The sequence below is a fragment of the Haplochromis burtoni genome, unplaced genomic scaffold (assembly GCF_018398535.1).
Source record: "Haplochromis burtoni strain Fernald_Lab_line unplaced genomic scaffold, NCSU_Asbu1 Contig_241, whole genome shotgun sequence".
Lineage (NCBI taxonomy): Eukaryota > Metazoa > Chordata > Actinopteri > Cichliformes > Cichlidae > Haplochromis > Haplochromis burtoni.
The window spans coordinates 315,246-342,317 of record NW_024582602.1 but is presented as its reverse complement, the minus strand read 5'-3'; the positions used below and the strand labels follow the sequence as shown (position 1 = coordinate 342,317).

The window sequence follows — 27,072 nt, the reverse complement described above, 5'->3', positions numbered from 1 at the left end:
CCTTCTCCTCCCACTGAGACATGATCTTGTTGTCGATGAAGGTGGCAAACATCTGTGTCTCGATGAAGTGAGACAGAAAGGGAAGGTAGGGCTCTGGCTGGTCTGACAGGAATGAAGCCTGTTCACAAGAGCATATGTATTTTCAGTACTGTGCAGTTCAATGTCATTTATATAGCATCTTTAGTAACTTTAGATTTTAAGGTAAAGACAGCACAATATTATAGAAAAACCTCAACTATAAAACAATCCCCTACGGCAAGCACAGGGAGAAAGAGCCCACTTTCAGACAACAATTTGTTTGTAATAAACAAAGCTAGCCTTAAACCACAAATGCCAGGAAAATGTAAATATAGAATTTTAACAGAAAGGAAAACAACACAATGAAATAAATAAGTCTAATCAGCACTAAACATTGACTGAAAATATGCAGACTGATTCTTCAGTTTAAAATACTGTCCATTCTTCCATAAAATACTTTAATAGGAAACAGTAACAGGAACTAACAGGTTTCACAAACAAACAGAACAAAGAAAATAGAGTCCAAAGAGACTACGCTATCATTTCTTCCAATTATGGATGATCTCCAGCTAATTCATGATAAATCCTCTGGCTTTTCTTATGATCCACTGTCCTTCCCTTAGATATGCCCTTCTTTATTTGATTGCGCTAGCTTACGCGGTTCAGGTTCTACAGGGATTTAAAAATAGTTACGCAAAACGGAGCGTGCTGCTCTGACCGGCTTTAAAGGGTTAAGGGGCATCCAATGTACAAACAAACATCAACAAACACAGAGAAAGAGTGAGAGACAACTTTAGTCAGAAATAAAGATGAGAAAGACGGAGAGGAAGAAGAGAGGTTGGATTTAAAGGTAAGGACGGCTGAGTAACTGACAAATTTAAGACATTTTGTCTTATAGCTTGTGAAACATCTGCTTACATTTTGTTGAAATCAGTTTTGTAAATCCACACAGAGCAGCAGACCAGCTAATCACAGCCTGTACACAAAGGAAATCTACTGAAACTCACATTAGAAATGACTGTGAGCTGTGACTCTTTTCCCTGTGCTGAGCCACAGCACATGCTGTATCTCACGTTGACCCCTGACAGTACTCATGTGTGAAGTCATCCTCTTGATCCAGTAATTTGATATTTACCGGAGTATTTTTACAAGTATCTGCGCTTCTACTTAAATACAGAACGTCTGTACTTTTTCACCTCTGCCTGACCAAGAGTCAGATTTAAACTAGTCCCAAATTTCTAGGAGATGCACCTGTGACATAACTATGAAAATCCTTCATTCTCGAGTTACGGCGTTCACAAACTTGGCTGCCTTCTGACCATTGTTGATGCAGTTTCATGAATCCACAGCTTGATCAAGCCCAGTGACAGAGGCACCATACACCTACAGCACTCAAAGGATCTGCGGCCAGCATCCTGTGCCAGACCATAGACACCAACACTGGTACCCTGCCTGGTAGGACTCCTGGTCGATAGTAATTAATATTATACAGCTGGTTTTAATGTTGTGGCTGGTCTGTGCATTAACGCTACCCAGGCTGATGTTGTACCTCCTGAGGAAGCTCAAGTTTGGAGCGGTCAGTGCCCTCTTTGGACTGCAGGCCCATCAGGTAGGGAACAGGTGCATCTAGGAAATGAAGGAGGGAGGCTGGCAGGATGGGAACATAGACGTGCTGCCACTGGAAGGGAAATAGGAGGGTGGTGATGCCCTCTGCCACTGTCATCAACCGCTGGTAGTCTGAGAAACACAGAGAAAGAAGTGTGATGTGAGACAAGAGCATTACAGCAACACGTAGTTTCATGTCAGTTGTAAAATTGCACTCTGATGATCCTAAATTCACGCTAAGCTCCACCAAACACCACACAAGCACTGCTACAGTGTTTTGCAGGCTGGATCTAATATTGAGTTCAGCAGCAGTTCAATCAGATTTCATCATTATGGCCTGAGTGAAAAGTCCACTTGGAGGAAACATAACTAAGGTTTCATGAATTCATCATCCTCTCCTCTCCTATGGCCCTCTCCCCCTGGCTCAGCCAGCATCTCCCGATCTGTATGTGCACCTTCACTGAAGGTTTCCAAAGTCTTAACCACAGTCTGCGTGTCGGAGATACAGCTGGTTCACTTATCGGAAAACGTCCGTTTCTAGAAGCAGAATGTATTTACAATCGTGTTTAAATGTCTATATAAACACACACACACACACACACACACACACACACACACACACACACACACACACACACTTGGAAAAAATTATAAGCACAGCTGCTCTAGGTAAGTGTGTAAAATACATGTTAGAATAAATGTCACACACTCAAATAAAAAGTGAGGCAATAGGTCTTTTTCTTTTGTGTTGGGAGAATTAGTGATGTCTAAATTAGGGTGGTGGCCCCATGATCGGAAGGTCGGGGGTTCAATTCCCCTGAACAGCTACCCTGAGGTACCCCTGAGCAAGGTACCGTCCCTACACACTGCTCCCCGAGCGCCCAATGGCTGCCCACTGCTTCACTGAGTGAATGGGTTAAATGCAGAGAGGGATTTTCCCCACGGGAACCAATAAAGTACACCTTCTGCTAAAGAACCAATACGTGTGATTCCTCTCAAAGGCAAATTTTGGAATCTGCAATAGTACTTAATGTTTTTTTTTTACTAAGGTAAATACCACAGGCAGCAAACCAAGGGTGCAATTGTTCTGAAACTAAAGGGGGCAGCATATACACGTATTCTAGTCTATTCTTAAATAAAGAAGAAGAAGAACGGCAGCTAGGAGCACAAGAGGGAGGCAGAGCCTTCAGTTTCCAGGCCCCTCTTCTGTGGAACCAGCTTCTGCAATTCTGCAATGGCAACTGATGTTAAAGACTCATGACCAATTATCACAAAGGCTTGATTAGGTTTACAAGGAAATTACTTTTTCAAACAGCATCAAGTGGGTCAGGATCGCCTTTTTTCAGTCATTATTTAAAAAGTGCATTTTGTATTTACTTAAGCTTTGTTTAAGATTCAAATTTGTTTGATGATCTAAAACATAAAGTTGTGACAAATATGCCAAAAGAAGTAATCAGGAAGAGGGCAAACACTTTTCCCATCGTCATTAAGAACCTCCACAGGCAGAGTTACTAGAAGTTACTAAAGCTGCTACCACAGCAGACACTTGTGTATGTTAAAGCTCTCGTGGTATTCAAAGCCCCTCGTACACATCATGGTACTGGGCACTATTGGCATACGGGGCCATATGGTACGGAGTAAAATGTGGGGCTAAGTTAACATCATGCTGAGGTTTGGGCCTACTTTTTAAACTGCATTATAACACATATATGAAGATTACCTTTCATGCAAATCTAAAATAACTGCACTTAATCAAAGCACGATTTACAGGTTGGCTGTAGCTCAGGAAGTTGAGCTACTACTAATCAGAAGACTGGTGGTTTGATCCCCGTCTGCTCCAGTCTGCAGACGGGGATTGCCTTTGGCAATATTAACCCCAAGTTGCTCTCCAATCCATCCGAGGCGAGTGTTAAATTTAGGGGTGAATGAGGCATAAGGACGCATTCTTACAGTGAAAATCTGAGTAATTAATAAATGTTTTTGTGGGAAAGAGACAAGCCAGGTTTTGAAGCTCCTACCTGTAGGCGTGTGAGCATATTTTTCATATGTCTGTACATGTTCAAAGTTTCTCCTTTGTGTGGGAAACACAGCAAGCAAATCTCACAGAAACACTCCTGTTTCTTAATGTTGCAGCATGTCTCATCCTATTTGCTTTCTTTAGCTTTAAAATAACAAGTTCAGCTGTTCTACTTTAGTCATCAACACTTGCTGTTCTAATCTGACTTAAGTGGCGAGGTGCAGTATCTCATAAATTCCCTCCTCTTCCCTTTACTCACACTGACAGACTTTAAACTTGCTAACTCGAGGCACCTTCAGATATATGTTGGAAAGCCCCAGCAGTGACAGGGCTCAGGGATGCTGTTGTTGTTATAGAACTGAAAAACAAGACTAAACAGGTCGAGTCATTGTGAAACTGTAACGGTGCATTAGGGCCTGATAAAGACCAGCAGCTCAGTCTCACAAGGCAAGAAGTGAGCAAGTCTGTGGTAAACAGCTGTTACTGTCAGGAAGCAAGTTGTCATCCCATGACAAGTCAAACACGCTGATTAATCACACTGTGTGAAAACGCTGGCCGACTGCTCTGGATAAACGCATACGATGCACCTTAAACAGCAAACAGACTAACAGTTCTTGTGAAGGTCAGGACAGGAAATGACATTTGCATCAGTGCAGTGTTAGCGCACACAGGCACCTGGCTCTGTCTGATGCTTTTTAAGCAGTTCAGGCAATTTCTGTATATAGAGAATAACTGCAGACAGATTCTTAAGGTGTATCTACAAAACACCTGTGAATCTCCTGCAGTGGTCCCATCAACAGCCAGTGAGGTCAGTGGTTCCATCTTTGGCCTGTGATTGATCCACCGACCTTCTGCTGCTGGAAGTTTGAGGTCTAACTTTTAGCATCTACACATTTTTTTGAGTGGCTGCCAAAGTCAGAGACTCTGAGTAGGAATGTGAACATTATTAAACACTTTCACTGCATGTGACGAATAAAGAATCTTGACTAATCCTTCCGTTCTCTAACTGCATGTCTTTGGACTGTGAGAGGAAGCTGGAGCACGTGGAGACACACAACCTTCACACAGTAAGACCCCTGATAGTGGAATTGAACGCAGGATCTTCTTGCTGTGAGCCGACAGTGCTAACCGCCATGCCACAGTGCTTAATAATAACGGCTAGCTTAATAAAATGAACACAATCAATAACGACACGGCAGGACAGCAGCTCATTAACGTGTAGCACTGTTCCATGTTTCCCTGCCTACAGCGCCATTACATATGAAGTTGGTATATTTCTGTACGCACATCATTACTCAACTTTTTTTGATCACTCGTGTTTGTGTAATCTGTGCAGTATGTAAAAAGACGAGGAATATGCTCATTTTGAATCAGTTTTATTATTGAGTATTATTGTGGATTTTCAAAGAAAGTAATTGCAGAAACCGGCCTAATTCATGATTTCATATCCTTGATTTTAAACTTGTGGCAGAAACAAAAGTACCTATAAGCATATTAAACTTAAGCTAACATTAAATGTAGCAGTTCAACTGCAGCTTAAACACACAGGCTTTCTGGAATTTGCACTCGTGAATTTGTATTCTGTAAGAAAGTTTGTTGACCTAAATTGACTTTGACGGTAACCTCAGAACATGCTGAAACAAGGAAATCACGTTGACATATGCCAAGAATGTGATTACAGTTATAGTGTCTTCATGACTGCACAGATGAAAAGGTTTTTATTTGCCTTTAATTTGGAGCAAAAGCTTTAGTGCTTGTTAAAGTCTGACATCATTAAATCAGTCGGTTAAGCACACCGTCTTTGCAGCTATTAATGTTTTATCATATATGTCATTTGACACTTTAATATAATTTTTTTTGTAATGCAGACATTTTAAATGCAAACCTCATGTTCTCGCAGCAAATCTCCTTTGCAGAATAAATGTGACTCGGAAGGGCCACAAGAATCATCTTTACTAACAAGCTCACACTAAAATGTGTTGAAAAACCTTTTCTTTACTAAGAACAATACACAGTGAGGTGCGTGATCAGATCCAGAGAGTAAAGATGCCAGAACAATGGAACCAGACAAGATTTTACAGACAAGGATCACTGGGACAACTTTGACATCTATAGTGAGGGAGTCGAGTTTTTGGTCACTCTCATTGATGCCCACTTCAATTGCTTGCCTCAAAGTTGAGAAGTTAAATGTCCCTCTTTCAGCAGAGTTTGTTCTGTCTGGACAGATAACTCCTTACGGCATTTATCAAATTTAATCAAACGTGACTCATAAACTAAAAAAGGGTTTTCCTCTTCATTTATTTACACGAGCGATTTCTACGTGCCTACAGAGAACCTGGACCTCTTAGAGGTAGTTCCTGATGCTTGTTATGAATGCCGCCTTTAAAACTGGCGTTTTTTGATTTGGAGTTGAAGGTCTGGTGTATGAGCTAACAGCTTCTTTTTGCATGACTCATCATGCACAGAAGATAAACAAGCTGCAGAGAGAGTGCTGAAGCTGCACTGAAACTGCAAAAGAGTATGACTGAGGAATGTAGGACACATAATGATCTCAGTCTACACACTAGATTCTCTGCATTTGGCTCTAATACTCTAACACAGTGAGGAACGCACACACTGCGTCTCACTGCAGCTGTCAATAATAAATGAAAGGAATCCTAGAAGCAGGAAAATCTGATCACTGTGTATCTGAGTGTGATATGCACATAAAGCCTCATTACAGTGTTCTCTGTTTTCATCTGAGTTTTTACTGTACAAGTTTCTAATGCTTCTCCGCTTCAAAGTATAGAAAACAGGAACAGTATGTTTGAAACAAATTTTCTCCACAGACATCCACAACTTCTGGCAACCAGACAGAAAGCCTTACAATAGCTTCCAGTGGCTAAAAGGCCTCAAAGTAAGGAACGACGTCATAGCATAATAGAGTGAAGACAAAAATGTATCCACTGAAACCTCTGAAGTTGATTAATTGAATTTGATTTCATTTTTTTCTCAAATATATTTTTATTAAGGTTAACCAAACAGAATACACACACACATTAATAACAAGCACAATAAAAAAGAAAACATCGCAGAGGTTGTGAAAGGGGGAAAAAAGCATATTGCAATGAGGTCTTAGATTCTAAGAAAGAACAGAGCTAAACTTAGTTATTGTTAAGGTGGCAGTTAAATAGAGAAATATATATGTAGAAAAAATAATATAGAATAAGAATATATAAGAATAAATAAATGAATATCTACATGCAGGCTCATAGAGCAGTGATGAACTCAGGGCCTGAAGATTTGCAAATATTTCCGCAAGGACCCTCACAGCTGTTTGTATGTTTTGCTGGTATCGCTAATCAGAACAGATGTTTTCCAGGCTTAGACAGGACATCAGATCTCAGTGCGAGTGGGTCGGGACAGAAGGATGTTGAATTTATCAACTTAAATATTGAATCTCACATATCCTCAGACAGAGACATGCTTAAGTCCTGCTCACAAGCAGTTTAATGCCTGACAATCGAAGGGCCTTTAATGCCCACCAGCATGTGACAGATAGCAGATATTAACCCTTTCTGAGTTGGACGCAAAGTTAGGAACATATCTGCCGTCTTCAAAGTACCTCAGGAAAGTTCGACATCTAAGACTGAAGAAAGTGTCTAATCTGAAGATGGCTGAATAAATGTGAATTTTCAGAGAGTTTCATAAAAGATGCAAAGTTATTATCAGTGAATAAATCATTAAAGCACCTAGTGCTCCGTCCACGCCAATCTTGAAATACAGGATTGCTTGTAGATGGTTAGAAAGGGTCATTTGATGCGATTGGACTCAAACAAGACAAATCAGTCAGACAGAAGTGTTTTGTCATCTGAGCCCATATCCTCACAGTGTGCCAGACCAGCGGATTATCAGATGGCTGTGGAGTGGAGATCCAACTACTGCCAAGACAGATGCATCTTTAACATAATTTAACTCCACCGGCACCCAGGACGCTGAATTGTCCCAATTTTGAAAATGAAACCAAAATATGCTGATCATATGTTAGCTACCCACAAACTGGCAACATAACAATGATTAAAAATGAAAATGTGCCATCATCTTACAGTGACCAAAAGCTAGGGACCACAGCAAGTCTTCCAGGTCCCGATGCAACAAAACAGCCCCACCACCATCTTTTACTGCTGCTATGTCCCTTTTCTGAAACGCTGTATTATGCAGTGTGACACACGCCTTCCAAAAAGTTCAACTTTTGTCTCGTGAGTCCACAAAGTTACCTTTGCTACTGGTCCTGGCTACTTGCAGCAGATGGCCCCGCCCCTCCCTGAGCCTGGTTCTGCCAGAGGTTTCTTCCTGTTAAAAGGGAGTTTTTCCTTCCCACTGTCGCCAAAGTGCTTGCTCATAGGTGGTCATATGATTGTTGTCTGCATGTATTATTGTAGGGTCTACCTTACAATATAAAGCCCCTTGAGGTGACTGTTGTTGTGATTTGGTGCCATATAAATCAAATTGAATTGAATTTTCCCACTTTCCACACAGGGCTGTGCAGGGTTGGATTTCTTCCCCTTTAATAATAATAACCTTTCATTTAGAAATTTAGAAACATTTAAGTGTTACTAACATAGAAAAAAATAGGAAATCAGGAAGGCGGCAAACATTTTTCCCACTACTGTATAATGTTACAGTAGTGTAACAATTGTTCATAAGGCAACATAAGATATTACTAAAATAAGGTAAACTGAAGCTGACGACTGGACATTTAACTTATCAATGACTCTCCAGGTCCTATAACATGTTAAAATGTCCATTGAAACCATGTTGGAAGCATGTTTAGAGAATGGGTTAATGGAACTATCTAACAATGTGTGGTATAGGTGACACAGCCTGTTTGTATTCTGTATGCAGAACCAATTCAAAGTGTAGCACCAGAAATCCAACAGCATGTGTAGAATGTACTTACCCTGTGAGTACAGCAGAATCTGCATCTCCAGCAAGGTGCAGGTGAACACCTGGACCAGGTTTTCCACGCCTAGCAGAGAAAAGGCCTCTGCCAGGGGGAAGTCGGCCAGGGGAAGCTCTCCTGGTCCCGGCCTTTGGCAGACAATGGGTTCGTATATGCCGTGGAATTTGAGTGAACGCCCCAGAGCAGGCAGCGGCACCTCGTACAGGATGTTGTAAACGTAGCTCTCCAGTGGCAAGGGGGGTGCGGTTGCAGCTATAACAGCAGAGTGCATCTGTGCAAGGAAGCGCCGGCAGGCGTGCATGAAGGGCATAGGCGTGATTAGACACAAGGCTTTGGACACATAGAGCGTGTCCCGTGACGAGTCATAGCTCCCCGCTGCACGAGATAAAGATGATGAGGATGATGAGGTGGGGGAGTAACCATCATCTAAACTGCTGGCTAGTGAGTCCATGCTGGAGGAAGAAGAGGAGGAGGAAGAAGCGGCATTTGTTTGCTCGGCATTGTGCATCTGGTAGAGAGTCTGCATGGCAGAGCAGATCTGTGGGCTGGTCACCTCCTCATAAAAGGTGTGAACGAAACCATATGTTCGAGATCCATCCTCCTTGGTGATGATGAAGGAGTGGAACTGAGGCTCGCGCTGGTCTGCCTGTGTCCTGAATGACAAACCTTTGGGCATACAGAGCTGCGGAGAGAAAGGGCAAACAGAAGTCATCGCGTCAGTTCTGATTCACTCACGCTGGAATCTTTTTATGTGTCCATAATCTTTCACTTTTCCAGATCTCATAGGATTTTCAAACACCGGTAAAAATGCTGCTTACATTTAATTCTACAGCTGAAAATCTTACAAGAAAAAGGCAGCGATTCTCTGCATGACCATTCTCAAATTTGAATTTCTGCGGTTTTATGCTTTTGTTTTCCATTTTATCGTTATAATGAGTTCAATAAGGAAGATCTATGGCCTCACATTTGTCCGCTCCAAGGTGCTGCCGGCTAAATCTGAGCTTCATCACTTCCATTCATGCCACGTACTCTCACTGCGTCTTTGTGCAACCCACCTCCTCCCCATCTCATCACTCAAGCTCCATTCAAGCCACCTTCATCTCCACCAACGGCGTCTAGGCTCCAGGGGGCCCTCCCCTAATCCTTTTTACAGCTGGGGTTCTGTTTTGCCGAGACAGACCATCGGAGTATTCTGTGATTCTTTCTAATGATCTGTACTTATTGAACTGATTTGTTTGTTGCTGTGACAAAACAAAATACCTGAATATGTTAACTACGGCACTGAGGAAGTCTTTCATGGCGTCTTATACCACACATCCACTATTTTCAAGAAATGAGGAGAAGATTAATTATTAAATAAATTTGCTAACTCTCTATAGCAATCACGTGTCATATGATTACTTGATCACTTGTTGCTTTCACAGCCAAACTCTATCAGTTACTGCCATCATCAGGTTTACTTGGCTGCTGAGACGAAGGACACACTGTGGAGACAAGTCTCAAGTCACCATGTCCATGCATGTGTACATGCACACAAACTGTTATCCACAATAATTGTTTTGACGATTTGTTGACATTTTGAATTCTCTTCCTTATTGTGCTCTGTGCTGACGGGCATCTAAACAAATATTTAGGCCTGATTGGATTATCCATGGCTCTTAATGAGCAGTTCAGTCAGCAATGAAAGATAATAATATAAATGATGACATCTGGCAAGTCTTGTCTCAAATAAGCATTAACCAGGCTTCAGTACAAGCCTGCAGAATGAACCAGGAAGCAGTAACTATCATCTAACTACGTGAGTGAGGAGCAACACAGGAGATACCGGTGCAGGGTGGCTGTTCATGTAGGAGCCAATATACTTATGAGCTCCACGATGTAGCAGTTAAAGGACAAAACAACCAAATTTAAATGTCTTCCTGTTTATAATACTGATGTGAAAAAGAAATGAGGACAGCAGCAGCTCAACCTATGTGCATGGTTTATTGTTTATGGTACAGGAAAACTGCTGCTCACAGACTGCAACACATCAGAGATCTAGTATGTAAAATGTGGTTTAACTTAAAGAGCAAGAATGGGAATATATACACTAGTATATTAGTATATATGTATACTAGTATATATATTAGTGTAATGTAAAGTTTTGAAAAGTGTGCGATTTCTGTGCCTGCAGAACACGGGCTAATACTCATTTGGCTGTATTTATTCTCTTTACTGACAGGACCATATCCATAAGAAGTGGGCAAACCTCCCTGCCATTTACAAATATATGATTTTCCCTCCCAGCAGAAACCTAAAGAGGAGGAGATTAGATTCCACAGACGGTGAGACGGTAATAAGATGAAGAGATGATGGAGGTATGTAGGTAGAAGAGGAGATTTAAGGCTATAATGATAATGATTTAAAGAGCTGTAATGATCAGAAAACATGGGAAAAGAAAGAATGATATTTCTGTCATTAAATGCCCTTGACATGGCATCATCAGGTTTCAGCTGCTGCACTGCTGCATAATGGACTGTTTCCATGTCAATGTAAGGAGAGATGCGCGGCTGAATTATTTAAAAGATGTGGTGCTGGGTGAGGTGGAAAACAAGGTGTGTGCTCTTTATCCACATGGAGAGTACACGCCTTTGTTTCCATCACGAACACTGTGCTGGTCATGTCTCCTTCATTCCTGTCCTGCTGTCACATGTGGTCCATCTCTGCTGTCTAGGACTACAGTTGGAGATGGTAGGATTTCTTCTGCTCGCAGCAGGTGGAGAACTAGCTGACGGCCCAGTACGTTGGGCTCACCTATGCTTCAGAGCAGAGCAGGGACTGCCATCTTCAAGTTTACTTTTGCATATAAAATGAGAGATTCACTCAAAAGGCAGCTGATTACACTACTTAGTAATTTATTTATATCAGGGGTGCTCAATCCCAGTCCTCGAGAGCTACTGTCCTGCAGCTTTTAGATGCATCCTTGTTCCGACACAGCTGAATCAAATGAATGGCTTGTTATCAGGCCTTTTCCAAACTTGATGGCATGCTGAAGAGGTAATCAAACATTTGATTCAGCTGTGTTGGAGTAGGGATGCATCTAAAAGCTGCAGGACAGTAGCTCTCGAGGACTGGGATTGAGCACCCCTGATTTATATGAAAGCACTTTAAAAATATTTTATTTGCAGAGTAGAAACTCCCTTTAAGGCACATATTTGCATGTGTGCGCATCACCTTTGCCACAGGTTGAATGTAAAGCTATATATTCAGTACATAGCCTGTCCCTTTTAACTTTTGTGTTGCTATAGATCTTCCTAGATGTCTAAACTTAAAAATCTATTATTTCTTCATCTACATGTGATTCGTATCTGTTCATATATGTCTGGTATCTCTATCCCAAATACTGTTTGGCAGTGTGGAACTCTTCTCTTGACAAGATTTTAAAAGACCTAAATCAAAACCATAACTCTGCCACTGTCAGTACAGCTTTAAATGTAAAACTTTTTGGAGGGGATTTGTATTAATTGGTTTGTTACCCACAATTCCTTGAGGCCCAACTGTGTTTTAAATCAAAGCCTCAAAACCTTCTTCCTCTGCCTCTGGCCAAAACCACTAATCTGCCCCATTTCCTCTAGAAATGATCCCATTGGGCTCTTCCCGCCGTACTTTTGATAGAATCCATAGCCTCCTTTATCCTCTGCCTATCATTTCTCCAGAAATCACAGTCCACATACCATGTTAACAGCATCCTGGTCGAATGGGTTCCACTCCACATTTTCTGGATAACGTGCAAGAACTTTGGACTTGAATGTCCTCTTCAGGGGACTCTGCTCAAAGTTTTCACCTGGACAAATGAGAAAGGGAAAATAAAAAGGTAATAATGCATCAACAAACAAAAAATCAAACAACTTGGGCCTGAAGCTGCAGAGTCATGCTCCAGATCAGCTGAGCTCAATGCCAGCCCACCTCAGTTTTAGCTAAACGAATACCCGTTTGGCGTGCTGTTCACAAATAGCAGGATACTGCTTGCTGGTGACTCTGTAGGATGCTTCCCCATGCTTTTTCTGACTTATGCAATGCCATATCTGTTATATTAATGCCTACTTTGTTCTGTGAGGGCTATTGCTGCTAAACTCGATGTTTGTCTGGTGTGCTTGTCATGTATGCAGGTGAAAACGCAGAGATGGGTTCTTTCCCCTCTTTAGAATTTGCAAGAAGGTTTTGGGAGGTTCCAGAAAATAGGCATATGATTTTACAAACACATTACTCCAAATAAAATATCAATCCTAGTTTGAAAAGTGGTCCTGACACAGTTCCAATTATGTTGGACATGAGATACAGAAGTAGAACATAAAGCTTAGCAGAATCAGTAGCACTGGCTCAGTAAACCAAATGGACAGAATATCTCTGTGAGCGACTGAACTGCAAAGCAGATAACACCAAGTTCACACTTGTGCACCTGGAAGCTCTGCAGTGAGCTTTCCTGAAGATGCAATCAAAGATGTTTTCAAAGAGATTATTAAATACTATATAATAGAAAAAACAACACCACTCAAGTGGTTCATAAAGGAAAACAATATATGAAAAACCTCAAATAGAAATAACTGTTCTCAATTCTGGCTAGCTGAGCCCAGTTCCAGTTAACTCAGTTCATTCACAAAGAAAAAAATCTCTATATTTTGGTTATCCTCTGTCAATTCAAGTCTACATCATAGAATGTAAAATACCCCACTTTGGGTTTTTAATCCATGAAGAGAACCCAAAAGAAGGAAATCAAAATCCCAAAAGGTTGATTCAGTTTATCTGGATGTAGCGTTTTCACTGGGAGAAACGTTTAGTCAGTCATCCAAGGGAATTCTTCAAACATCTCCCAGGGCCTCGTCACTAGGCTTTGTAGCAGTTTTCCCGCCACCTTACAGGTTTCTGGCTGACATGAGACTTTTGTACATACTTTTTCGAATCCAAACCTATTCCTGGCCAGTTTATGAATGTTTGCATCCTTTATTAGGCTTTGTATCTGCCAAAGTGGCCAAATGTAGGGTCATCAACTAACAACTGTAGAAGGGTTTCCCAGAGACAATCTGGTATGCAAACCTGAAGCTGTAAGTGTGGAAGCTGTAAGACTCTGTAGGCCTTGTCTTCCAGGATGGTGAACTTGGTAGCCTCAGTCACAGTGAGATTCCCATCATCTATTTTAGCATGGTAAATCTTTTGTATTTTTGCATCATTCTGCTTGGCTCTCCATATGTCCTCATCTGATAATGAAATGTGCTTGTGTGGTTCCCCTTTAACAGATAATGTGCTGGCAACCTGGATACTCCATTGCTGGCAGGGTCACTAGGGGCTCTGGATAAAGCATTTAGCAGTGTTATATTTTCCTGTACTCACCTGTAAAGGTGAACTTCTGCAGATACAGGATCCAGCAAGTGACTGTGCAGATCCCTTTTAGGTTTTGAACACCCAAACCAAGGAGGAGTGATCAGGTATCTCCATTTCTTGAATGCCCACACTACAGTTAGCACTCATTTTCTGTAGTGGAATAAATGCAGGCCATAGGCCAGAATTTCTCTGCATAATCTACTTTGTTTGCACAAACACAACTCCAAGTCCAACATCACTGGGATCTGTATACACCACAAAGGTTAGGTCAGGGTTGGGATGGCCTGAGATATCAGACATCAAAGGAATGCTGACATTCTATGGACTTTGGGTCCTTTTCACTTCAGTGGCTCAGCAATCTGAGAGATACCAAACCCGTGATACCAGCCTGCCATTTCTAATAGCTGGCTTTTTTCATCTTAACAGTGAGTTTTGTCTGCCTTAATTTGTCTAATACAGCCCAAAGATGAAAAAATGCTGTTCTCAGGTTGGAGAATAGATCAAAAAATCATCCAAGTACAAAAAGCAGGTCCAACCTCTGAGATCACCCAATGTTATCTCCATCAGCCTCTGGAAACTAGCTGGCTCGTTCCTCATTTTGAAGGCATAACTTTGAACTGGGAAAGGCTAAAGGGACAGGTGAACACTGTTTTGTCAATGCCTGGACACCTCCTGGGTAACAAAGGAGTTTATTAGTGAGCACTTCTGTGCATCCCAGTCTTCACATGCATACATCCCTGTTTTTATTAAGTTAACAAAAGAAGTGTCTCTTTTACCACTGCTTCCAGTTGGGAGACCTCAACTGCTCTTGGCAGGAGCTCTGCGTCAATGTTACTCTACTCTAATAGAAGCCCTTAGCCCTTACTCCCTATCCCCAATCACCAGGTATGTCCACACTTCCTCCAAAATCAAACCTTTTCTTCTAAGCCAAACCAATACTGGTGATTTTTACTCATCCCAGTAGGATATGCCTGGCACACCTCACTCAGGAGGTCCCCAGGGGTCATCATTGTCAAATGCCCAACAAGACTCTAAGATACCAGCTGAGGCAGCAACTTGTCCTTTATCCAGAGTGGGCACTTAACTCTTTTCTGGTTGAACCATAGTCTCAAACTTGGAGGTGCCAATTCTTACTGATGCTGCTTCATACTCACTTGGCTTTGTCTAGAAATTCTGTCCATAAAAATTTTGAGAAGAAGGTGGAGTCTACTACCCACCAGGAATGAGTCTGACTCGCAGTGTGAACCAAGTTCAATAGCTGTGAAAGGACTGAAAGGTTCGTAGCAACAGGCCGGACACTCTATACTCCTGAAGCATCTCAGACAGAATGCTCAGAGGGACATGCTCGAATGTCTTCTCCAAGTCCATAACATACATGTAGACCGGTCACCTTGTTTCCACACACATTTCAATATCCTCAAGAGGATAAAGAGCTGGTCCTGCATTCTGTGACCAGGACGAAAACTGTGTTTTTCTGCCTGAATCCTAATTCGACTAACAGACAGACTCTTCTTTCCTTTAGCCTGATGTAGACCATCCCATTGAGGCTGCACCTGAGAGCACTGTCTCCAGTCTCACTGCTTAAAGATGGAACCTAACATCCCAGTCTGTCAGTCCAGAGGCACTGCCCCACGTTTCCAGGTGACACTGCAGAGGCATGTCAACCAAAACAGCCCTACAACATCCAGGGCCTTAAAGACCATGGCTACCTCACCCCAGGGACCCTACCACCAACAAGTTGTCTAGTGACCACCCAGACTCTGCTTTTTCTACAGAAGACATTTCAGTTGGATTAAGGGGGCTCGACTATATCCTCATTTGAGGTCAGTAGCACCTCACGCTCACCATACCATGCAAATAGAGCGCCATTTTCCTCTCCCAAGTCACCTGACTGTTTGCCAAAATTGCTTTGAGACAGATCAAAGTCTTTTTCTTTTCCCATAACAAAGTCTTCCTACACCCAAGTTTTTTTTCAGTGATTGCCTGAGCTGTGTTCCACTTGGACTGCAGGAGCCTGCCAGCTGCCTCCTAATCTTACAAGCTAACCAAGCCCGATAGGACTCTTTCTTCTGCTTGATGGTGCCCTTCACATCTGGTGAAGGGCACCATCAAGCCTGAAGCCAAAGCATTTAAGAGTGCTCTCATGGGTACTGCAATATACTCGCTATTGTGCATCAGGGATAACATTTACAACAATCACTAAAGCAACATCTAATATACAAAGGAGAGAAACTTGGAAAAAACTGGCCCATTCTGCTCTCTCATACCTATAGACCAGGGGTAGGGAACTCCAGGCCTCGAGGGCCGATGTCCTGCAGGTTTTAGATCTCACCCTGGGTCAACACACCTGAATCAAGTGATTAGTTCATTACCAGGCCTCTGGAGAACTTCAGGACATATTGAGGAGGTAATTTAGCCATTTAAATCAGCTGTGTTGGATCAAGGACACGTCTAAAAGCTGCAGGACACCGGCGCTCGACACCTGTGCTGTAGGCATTTGACTGTCTACCCCAGGAGATAACTGCTTTACTATAAGGCTGTCAACTCTAAGGCAGAAGAGAAGAGAAGTCAGGCATAAGCACAATAACTAAAAAAAAATCCAAAACAATAACCCGCTTTAGTCATGAAGACAAGAGGGACTGATTTGGATAACAAGTTCAAATAAGCTGACCTACATTCAGCATTGTCAGTTGTAGAATGCAGACAGGAAATGAGAGACAGCGACTGGCTAAGAGGATGAAATGGATTGAAGACTGTAATCCACATGGAGGTGGTGAGGTGATCCACGGGGATCTACAAAGCACAGGAATGTTGGCCTAACACAAACAGATAGGGACTGACATGATTTCTCTATCCCCAAAAGGGCCAAAAGTTTAATTTGAAGCTAAATATGTGGTACGATGCGCCCTGTGCTATGTGGACAATTTCATGCTGGCCTTTAAACTCCCTACAGCTGGTAAATAATATTAACCTAAAACTAAAACTGTGAAAAGATTTAATGGACATAATCATGAATATGGTTTACATAATAAACACATTTTCTTAGTTCTATTCAGATGTGTTTAATTGCACAGAGAAACTCATCATAATTCAGGAAACACAGTGAAGTATGAACAGATGTGCAGAAAGACCAATTCAAACATGCAAACAGGTTTTATAGCTAACGCTGTTAGCATAATATTGCTGATAAGTAACAACTGGTATAATAAGTGGAACTTGCTATACTGAGTTTTCATTCCATGAGTAAAGGTAGTAAACTGGTGAAAGGGACTGTTTGGATCACAGCATTATATGAAGAACATATACAATAATACAAAACAAGTGTCATCTCATCTCACACGTAATTTTTTGGGAGCTTCAAAAAAATCAGACTGCAAACAAAGAACATTACTTTGCAAAATATGCTACAAATCTGTTTGAACTAAAGGTAGAAACAAGATGCTTGGATGGAAATTACTGGTGCAACTGCATGAAAAAGCAGGGCTTTAAACAAGTGGTTAAAAACTTAACCCAAGATACAACATACCAGCAAGATTCTTTTTCAAATTTCTAATTAGTTTAAATTTACTTATTTATTCTATAATTTATTTGTTCTCTAATTTCCTATGTGACAATATTGTGCAGGCTCCCAAAGAGTTACACAGTAAGGGTACTTTAGTTCTTGTTTTTGTTAAACTAAAGTGTTAAGCAGTAATGTCATAGTTTTATTTAAACATTTCGATGGAAAACAGAACCTAGGCTATTTTGACTTATCCCATGTCACGGCGTATACTCTGCCGCTGGCACTGTTTGGTAATCAGTTCATACTTTAAATTAGATCATCTGTCATCAGTGAGCTCTTTGGAAAATAGCTGATTGATGACATCAATAAATGCTGCTGCCTGCAATCACTGAAATTAACAATTTTTAAAAACATATAATTTTGAGGCTATATCACCCACACCTAGTTTATCTAAATATATTTTTAAAAATATTTATTTTAATATACAACAGTCCAGTTTATTTTCCTCATAAGGAAGTTGCTGAAAATTAATACTACATGCAGGGGTGCACATAAGTGGTCCGCTGGCATTTGTTTGAAGCCAGCTCACCTCCTGCAACCACTTTTCCAAGAATACGCGCTTCTTTTGCAGTTCGGACTCCTCCTGACATTTCTGTGGAGGTGGAGGAACACCAAAGTAAAGGAGCTTCTTCGACATCTTTAAGAGCTCTAAACAAATGTCTGTCCTCCTCCAGAAAATCGTATGTACGCAAACGCGCGTTGCAACTTCTTATCTGGTGCGCGTCTTTTATTTTGACAGCACATGCACACCTACGGACCACTGACTATATGAAAGGGTTGACATCACACACACTTAGAGAGCAGTTGAGTGAGAACAAAGCTGGCTTGCAGGAAAATAATGTGAAGTGTAAGCTCAGAATCGAGGAGTACAGGCAGTGTGTTTTACCTGCAGATGCAGTATCTGGATCCCTGCCTTGGCGGTCTGCTTCTAGCCACCGGTGCAAAGCTAGAGGTGAACCACATGCAGCAAGACATGGAGCAAAAAACACAGAAAAAGAGCGCAATGTCATAATAAATGGACACAGAAAAGCAAATTAAATGCATGAAAATGAGGTAAGCATGAACATGACACAATAGATGATAGCATGCCATTAAGGATGCAACACACATGCTTCAAATGGAAGCGGTAACATTGTAAAACGACACTTTTTTCCTAATAAGGACTCGAACATTACAAAACAGAAACAAGAGATTCAACTAAAATGCTTAGATTCATGTTGGTGACCTCTTTTTGAAGCTGTCGGTGAAACTCGAGGTTCAGGGCAAGTGAGCAACACATTCTTTGGAGTCAAACCAAGCAGCATATCCAAAACACAACTACAGAAGCAGCAAGTGTACCATATTTATATTGCAGTCAAATAACTTTACCAGTTTCACATAGAAGAGACCACACAGATGACAGTTCATATCTGTAATGTAAATTTGACAGCGTATAAAAGTGACTGTCTGTTTAAGTGTTTTTCCCAAGAATTCTTAAGAGTGAAGTAGCGCCGATAGACGTGGTTAGTTGTTGTTGATTTACAAAAAGTGTCGCAGTAATTTATTTCAGTTATGGGTATATTTGGTGCTACAGATAGAGGACAAAGAACATTAAGGAAAAGCTACAAAAACATAATCACTTTGACTACACTGCTTGCGCGCTGAAGGACATTGTTGCATTGGAAGTCACAAAAGCCACCCAAAGCGGCTCTGTGGTTCAGTGACCTGACACAATTTATACAGCTGGAGAAAATAAAGTATACTCTCAAGGGCTCGAAGGAGAGATTCTTTGCCGTTTGGGATACTTTGCTAAAACATTTAGAGAAAATTAAAACCATTCCCATCTGATACTCACTTGGCAGCTACCGTATACCCCTATTGTTGTGAAGGTGATTCATTTTGTGCAAACTATTGCCTTTTAAGTGCACATCTTTATATATGGTGAATGTTGATGTACCTCATTTAAATTTATTTTATTTCTTTATTTATTTTTCTGTCTCTCTGGATTGTGTCCAATGTTCTTTGGGTGGGGTACATATATAAAAAGGAGCATTGTGACTTTGTTACACGTATATCTTTGAATTACATTCTTGACGCTCAATAAAAAAAAATAAAAAAAAAAAAAGTAAAAATAAAAATTATAATATATATATATACGACTATATACATATATAATATATCATATATATATATATATATAATAATATAATATATATATATATATATATATATATTATATATACATATATATATATATATATATATACATATATACATGATATACCACTACGCTATAAGCAGCTGGATAGCGTAGTGGTTGTAAAAAAATAACGTTTTGTTTTTTTTTCTGTATTAAAAAACTTGTATTAAGATGTTCCAGTGATGGATTCTCCACAACATTCGCCTTCACCCCCTTCACTGCTCACCTGCTCTGCTTGGTGGAGGCTGTGCAGGGAAGAATCTACAATAGTAGTAGTAGTAGTAGTAGTATTTATTTATTGTCATTGTCAAGAACAATGAAATTGCGTTTGGGGCTTCCATACAACCCAAAAAAGAAGAAAATAATAAATACCCCTTAAAACCCAAGTGTACATATTTAACCCAGTGTGACTCCAATGCAATAAGACAATCCTTAGCAATAATGTTCGTAGAAATTCAGACAAAGACCTGAGAAACATGACAAAATACAACAATGCAACCCATTCAATATTATTGTACTGTGAGATATGATATCAGATATGATAGTTATCTATTTAAGAAAGAGGGGGGCAGGAGGGGGAAGAGAATAAAGATATGATGCACCAATGCAGACCAGTTCATTGCTATTAAGAAGTTGGATATGGTTATTGTCCGTGATGAGCCATTATTTGATTCAACTGCAAACCAGAAACAGAACTAAAACATGCAGAAGAGCAGGAGTGACATCCCTGCATTAGTCATGTGTTCCTGAACAGTAAAAAGAATAAAGCACACTAATGCAATTCACAAAAGGAAAATATATTTTGTTTGTTTGTTTGTACATATTGTGTATATTTACATGTGTGTTTATTTCTTGTGGCAAGTGAACTTCCCAGTTGTGTAATCTTCCTGTGAAGATTTGAAAGATCTGATGTGAAAAACGTCTGGAAAGATCTTGTAAAAGTCAAGCGCAAAATTCACTTTTTTTTTTAACTTTATTGATAAGAGACCACTTTTCATTACTTATAACTCCTGTTTAAATGTTCATTAGGCAAAGATATTGCAAACTCATGGAAATTTAGGGTATTCTATACAGTTTGTTCAATGTTGTCTGACTCTCCAGATATAAATGAAAGGCGGAATTGTGTCTTTAGAGTTGTAAATGCTTGCCTGAGTGTCTTTTATTTAGGTACATTTCTATTTTAAAAATAAAGTAATGACTATTAAAATTGTTCTTCATTACGTTTTCACGTAACTTTGTTATGGAAAAAAATGCCAAAAGGAACCATTGGCCCCCGGGCATCTTCACTTTATAAAATTTGGCTCTCTTTGCAAGAAGTTTGGACACCCCTGAACTAGGCCGTTTGGTTAGCGTGTTAGATTGATGTGATTGAATGTGGATGAGAGAGTCACACAAAAACAGTCTTGTTTGTTTGTTTTTACATACTATGTGCAATTAACATTTTGTTCATTTTCTTTGTTTTAAATTCAAAATTTTAAAAACTTTTCAATGACCTTTAGCTGCTCACGTGCTACAATAGACTGAAGTAGGGCTGCTCAATTAATCTCGATTACGATCTGGGCTTTCAACGATCATTAAAAATGACTGAGCCGATTATTAGCCCCTCCCTCGTGCTTTACTCTCGCGCTGCTCCGTGTGGCAAATCGAGCGCACCTCTCTGCATTTCGAACACGTGTCACAACAATTAAGAGCAGCGGTCCCAACCTTTTTTGCGCCACGGACCGGTTTATGCCCGACAATATTTTCACGGACCGGCCTTTAAGGTGTCGCGGATAAATACAACAAAATAAAACTAGTACCGGTACCGAAAAAAAAGAAAATTTATTCATAACACACGTGAAAAGACCCAGGAAAACCGAGTAAACGATAAAAACGATAACAAAATAACGCTGAAAACCGATAAAAACCCTGAAAACTATACATTTCACACCTGAGCCTCAACTCTCGCGGCCCGGTACCAAACGACTCACGGACCGGTACCGGTCCGAGGCCCGGGGGTTGGGGACCGCTGATTAAGAGGACCCGAGGGAAGCTCGGAAAGCTGAGCAGAAGTTATTTGGAGAGGAGAGTGACTGCTGTTGGTTGAAAAGAGGTAAAAACTTCAGTGGTGTGGAAACATTATGGGTTCAGTCAGACGTGGATCAAGTAGACACAGTGTGTAAACTTTGCTACAGTAGCTGCACCACAGAGCAACACTGCAAAGTTCACTAAACATAGATGTTTACATTTTTCATTTATTTTTTATATTGCAAACATTTGCACTGTTATCAGTATTTGCACACTATTTTATATTATTTTTAAAGTCATTATTCAATACATTGTTATTGTTAAATAAATATCGTCAAATAATCGAGATCTCAATTTCAGTGAAAATAATCGTGATTATCATTTTTGCCATAATCGAGCAGCCCTAGACTGCAGTTCACGCTATGTGCATTTGCTGTTCTCTCTACAACACCATACTCTTATCTGATCTTACTGCTGGAGCATGATCTGTAACTGTGCATCAGCCAATCAGTGACACAGATGCACAGTTACACGTCCCCATCAGTATTATGTAACTCTAGAACATGCGTTAGTGTGCACCGCTGCAGCTTCCTTCTCTGTCACTGTCTATTCTGATACTTGTCTGCTTTTACTGATACAACACATGTGCAAGTACTACTACTGTGTCTGTTTCTTCCTGAAGTTATAGTGCTGAACTGTTGCCTTAATGATCAACTTTGATTATAGAGTCAGAGTAATCTGCTTTTCATCGATCATATCTTTAAAACAAAGCATGAACTGTTTGGATTTTATGACAACTGTAGGACGTTATCTCTTTGTAGAATTGTAATGTAACAACAATGCTACACGTGAATACTGTGTCGAGATCATAGACTTCTTGTTTTTGTCAGTCTTTGGTTATTTTTAGTAGAAAATGTTGCAAAGCAAGCAAACTGTAAAGTCTTTTTTTTTTTTAATTAAAAAAAGGTGCAACCTTCTACCTTAGGTACAACAAACCAAACAGTGAAACGGGTCCTTTCTAATGAAGCTCTAAAAACCAGCGACATCGCCCACAAAAATAGAGAAGCAACGTGAAAGAGACATGAACAGAATGCAGCTTGCACACTTTACAGGTATGTATGTAAATGATAATGAAAAGTTGTTTTAATTGTGTGACATTGTTGTGACATTACACTGAAATAGCTCACAGCATTCCATTGTTCTTCTAATACATCGATGGTTGAATAGAGTCCACAATAGAAGCCCCCCCCCACACACACAAAAAGCATGGATTTAGTGCTAATGCATACACACATCCACTAAAAAGATTTCATTGTATAGTTATTTACAAGTGTGGCCTGTCCACAAAAAGCCATGTCGTCATCATTTTGCATTTTCTTTTCCCCTTTGCATGCTGAGATCACAAGGCCTGAACCGAAAGTCTCTCCAGTCATTCTGTAAAAATCAGGCGTCACTTAGTTCAATCACTGGGTAGTAAGAAGTGGAGTGAACTGTTCCTCTTCTGCCGTGTGACAGGAAAACCACATACACAGTGCTTGCTGCCATTATCTCTTTATTACATCATGGTGCCTCTTTCTGTTTGTTTCTGTTCGCTCCCCTCAGCTCGTGTCCCAGGTTCCCTTCATACAGAAACGTTCAGAGACACACAGAGTAAATACAGCAACAATTAAAAAGTGCTAAAACTGCAGAGCTAAGGTAATATACAGTGGGTTGTGTATATGTGGATTATATTTACATAGTGAACAGAGGTTCATAAAAACAACTTTGCCCTAAAAATAACAAGATTTCTTAAAAAAACATAAAAAAATCTTCCCACAGCTGACTACACAGCAAAAAGATGCATTTGCATTAGTCGGTCAACCACACACCTCTGTGAGATTGATGCAGAGGATTAACAAGCCTCAGTTCTGACTATGACTTAAAAGCCTGACTGTGAACTAATTCAGCTTAATCTGACTGTTGTTCTGCTCCGTCCTGAATACTGAATACTGAGAGCCATAAACTGCAAACAAAGCAGCCACTTGTGACTGCAAGAAGTCTAGGAAACAGTCCTCAGCCCAAACCAAACACTTGATGACCTCATTTGCTCTCATTATGGGCCATGCTAAATAAAATATCAAGTCCAACTTTGGTCATTCTAAGTGCAAGTATAGTCATTAGCTAACAAGTTATTATACTCACTCATTTACTCAGTCACTTTTGACCAAAGTCCCAACCAGACATTTTCATTATCCACTGATAACTCTGTTGTCAACCCCCCCAAGTCAGAGCTTCCCAAAGTGTGGGGCCCGCCCCCTAAGAGGGGCGCAGAGCCATTGCTAGCACGGGGCGCCACACAAACGCAAAGCAGGAGATGAAGCATCGCTGAATATGTTTCCAAACCAACTTCATTCTGAGCCAAAGACTAGAAAATATGGTGAAGCAAATCTTCCCTTTGGCTTCACCTGCACAAGTGCCGAGGTAGGTCTCCCTGCAGGATTGGTTTTCCCTTGTCGGGAGCAGCGCTGGGCTTCAAATCACGGACAAACAGGATCCCACATTCTTGATTTTTAGTTCACAAACACTTGTTGTAATGACTAACTACTCCTGACATTTTGGAGATGTTAGCTCTTTATACAGTAAAGTTACAGCGGGATACAAATAACATCAGGCTGATCCTGCCACGATTTGTTCCCTCGGTTCAAATCACGGACAAACAGGATCCCACAGCTGTTTATGTTTTTGAACTCATTTTGCACAGAGAGGCATTTTTTGAAAAATGTATTGACAGCAATGTTGAATATTATTACACAGGAAAGAAACAACTACAGTAAAATAATCACCCCGTGACGCCTCTGCCTTTGTAAATAGACAGTAACTGTGTGTATGTAAGCGTGTAAAACCTGCAGACAGTCAGATTAACAGTATTTTGTCTCTATCTGCCATTCTGCAATTCATCTCATGTAAACAATAACGTGGCGCACAGCGTGACGTGAAAAAAGGCACATACCTTTGACGTTGCGTGACGAACTCTGTATTCCTCGTCCACACGTAAACGCAAAAAAGGAGTTTTAAAAAAATCTCACGGTGATTTGCACGTTTGTTGTTTTTTCCCTTTTGTGAAAAATAAAACTGAGATTTTACAAGCATCAGTTGTTGGACCTTTATTGTCCAGGTTATATATTAATGATACTGATGAGAGTTGCATAGGAACTCAAACACAGTACATTGGCTAGACTCGTCATGCATAAAACCTAACATTTAAAAACCCCAACGATTTATGAGGTTATCACATGGCTGCATGTTCTGGATACGTGGGTGAAGAGAGGAGCTGAGCTGTGAGCCGATCACTACCTCGTGGTAAGTTGGAGGACGCTGGACGGACCCGGCGCCCCCAAACATATAGTAGTAATGTACAGATGATGAAAATAAAATATACCTTAGAACATGCCAATAAAAAGGGGTTCAACAGCACATCGCCTAAAACATATAAATAATTTAATCACTGCAGAAGAAAGGCATCATGGAAAAATGAATAAAGTGTGGTATAAGTTAGTCTTTATTTTTTTAAATTTTAGCATAACGACTGTGAAAGACCAAGCCATTCACTGCCTTTACTTCAAAACTGATAACATTGATAATTTAATTAATATTATTAGAAAAAGTAAAAAGAACTGAGGGGGGTGGGGGCATCTGTTTTATTGATCAGATCAAGTTTAATCGACTTGGAGTGTTCCTTGTTCCTGAGCACTGTGCATACATACAGATACATTTATTTAAAATATATTTCTTCTACCTTGTATAGTGTACATTTTAGGTTATGCTGCATCTATTTATTCCTGCTCTGTCCACTTTGCTGCTGGAATAATGTGAATATTCCCCTGTGGGACAATTAAATGCTTCTTTATCTCATCTTCTCCTGACAAGTATCACACGAATTTTCATTAATCGACAAACAAACAGCCAATTCACTCTTCCACAAGGATTTCCAACCCCAAAGTGTAAGAGCTAGGATACTATGTGACACACAAAGCAACATTAGACACACAAATTAAAGTCCCTCTGATTACATGAAATAGGTCCCAGGAAGATATCGCTGGAATACATATAGACAAGTGAGATAAAACATGTTCCTGAACACACACACACACACCACACAGACAGCACACACACACACACAAATACAAGATACAAGCATAATCATGTTCTCCCCAGACACTGATGAATAATGCATATGGAGCCTATTGCCATGGCAACCAGGTAATCAGATGGCCCACTGTGTGTGTGTGTGTGGTGTGTGTGTGTGGTGTGTGTGTGTGTGTGTGTGTGGGGGGTGTGTGTGTGTGTGTGTGTGTGTGTGTTGTGTTTGTGGGTGTGTGTGTGTGTGTGTGTGTGATCACAGTCAGGGAGCATGAGTGATGGGCTTTGTTCCTCTGTGCCGAACTATGAAGAGGCTGTCAGCATCTCACCTCCAGCATGAAAGGTGTGCACCCATGGATTTGGAAGCTGGGCTGCACCTGTCACTATTCTTAAACCTCGAGGCTTTTATGTCACATACTACAGCATAATACATAAAAAAGGATTCATCTTGAATATCCTGGATATCTCCTGAATATCTCATGCAAATTAGCCCCTTTCTACACAAAGTCTATCATATGTAGACGTAACAATGCATCATGGGGATACAGAACAGTCTCCAGCCAATCACAGCTGAGACAGATCTCAGCTGTTTCCTTTATCTGAACAGGAAGAATCAACACTACACCAGCTATCACAGCACATCGAAGCTGGAGAGGAAATTCATTAATACTGTGAAGGAATATTAGCTCCTGGCATCATATTTAAGACAACCGATGCTCCACAATTTGGAGTGTGTAGTGGGTTTCATTTAATTTCATTCTTTCACAGCTTCAAGTAGGAGCTTTATCCTTGTTTCTTACCCAATCATAAAATTTACAGGATGATTTGGAGTTCGTTGCTGCAGAACTTGCTGCAGAAAGCATTTCTCAACTATGACACCTCCTTTTAAAACTACATGGCTTTCACAAAGATGGCTCACATATGTCCCAACTCAATCAAACTTCCTCTAACCATAGGTCTACTGTGGAACAGTTCTTTTCTGCCAACACTACATGTTCCTCAGTAGATTTTAGTTTAGCCTTTAGCTTCTTCCTGTTGCAAGACTTCAGCCTGTTCTCCGGGGCACAGATCCATGCTCTGTTCATTGCACAGTAAAATGCCTTGAGGCAATTGTTCCTTTGATTTGGCACTATGCAGATAAAATGGAATGGAATTCAATTCTAACCGTACTGAACTCATTCAGACAAACAGAGAGTCTTTGTCTTCTCTTGTCCATTTGGTATTGTGTAGCAAAGCAGCATTTGGGGCTCTTAGGGTGTTTTCAC

The 27,072-nt window shown here is 40.6% G+C and overlaps 1 protein-coding gene across 2 annotated transcripts in view; it reads right to left on the bottom strand.

The window, feature by feature from the left end:
* Positions 1-1,567: 1,567 nt before the first annotated feature.
* Positions 1,568-27,072, bottom strand: part of dennd5b (DENN/MADD domain containing 5B) — a gene marked incomplete at its 3' end in the record, with an annotated part of 52,355 nt that continues 26,850 nt past the window's right edge. The window contains 4 exon segments of one of the 2 annotated variants that reach the window (XM_005941975.3): positions 1,568-1,755; positions 8,580-9,264; positions 12,296-12,405; positions 18,389-18,448. In XM_005941975.3, coding sequence (XP_005942037.3) covers positions 1,568-1,755; positions 8,580-9,264; positions 12,296-12,405; positions 18,389-18,448 — 1,043 coding nt within the window. 2 annotated transcript variants of the gene reach the window in all.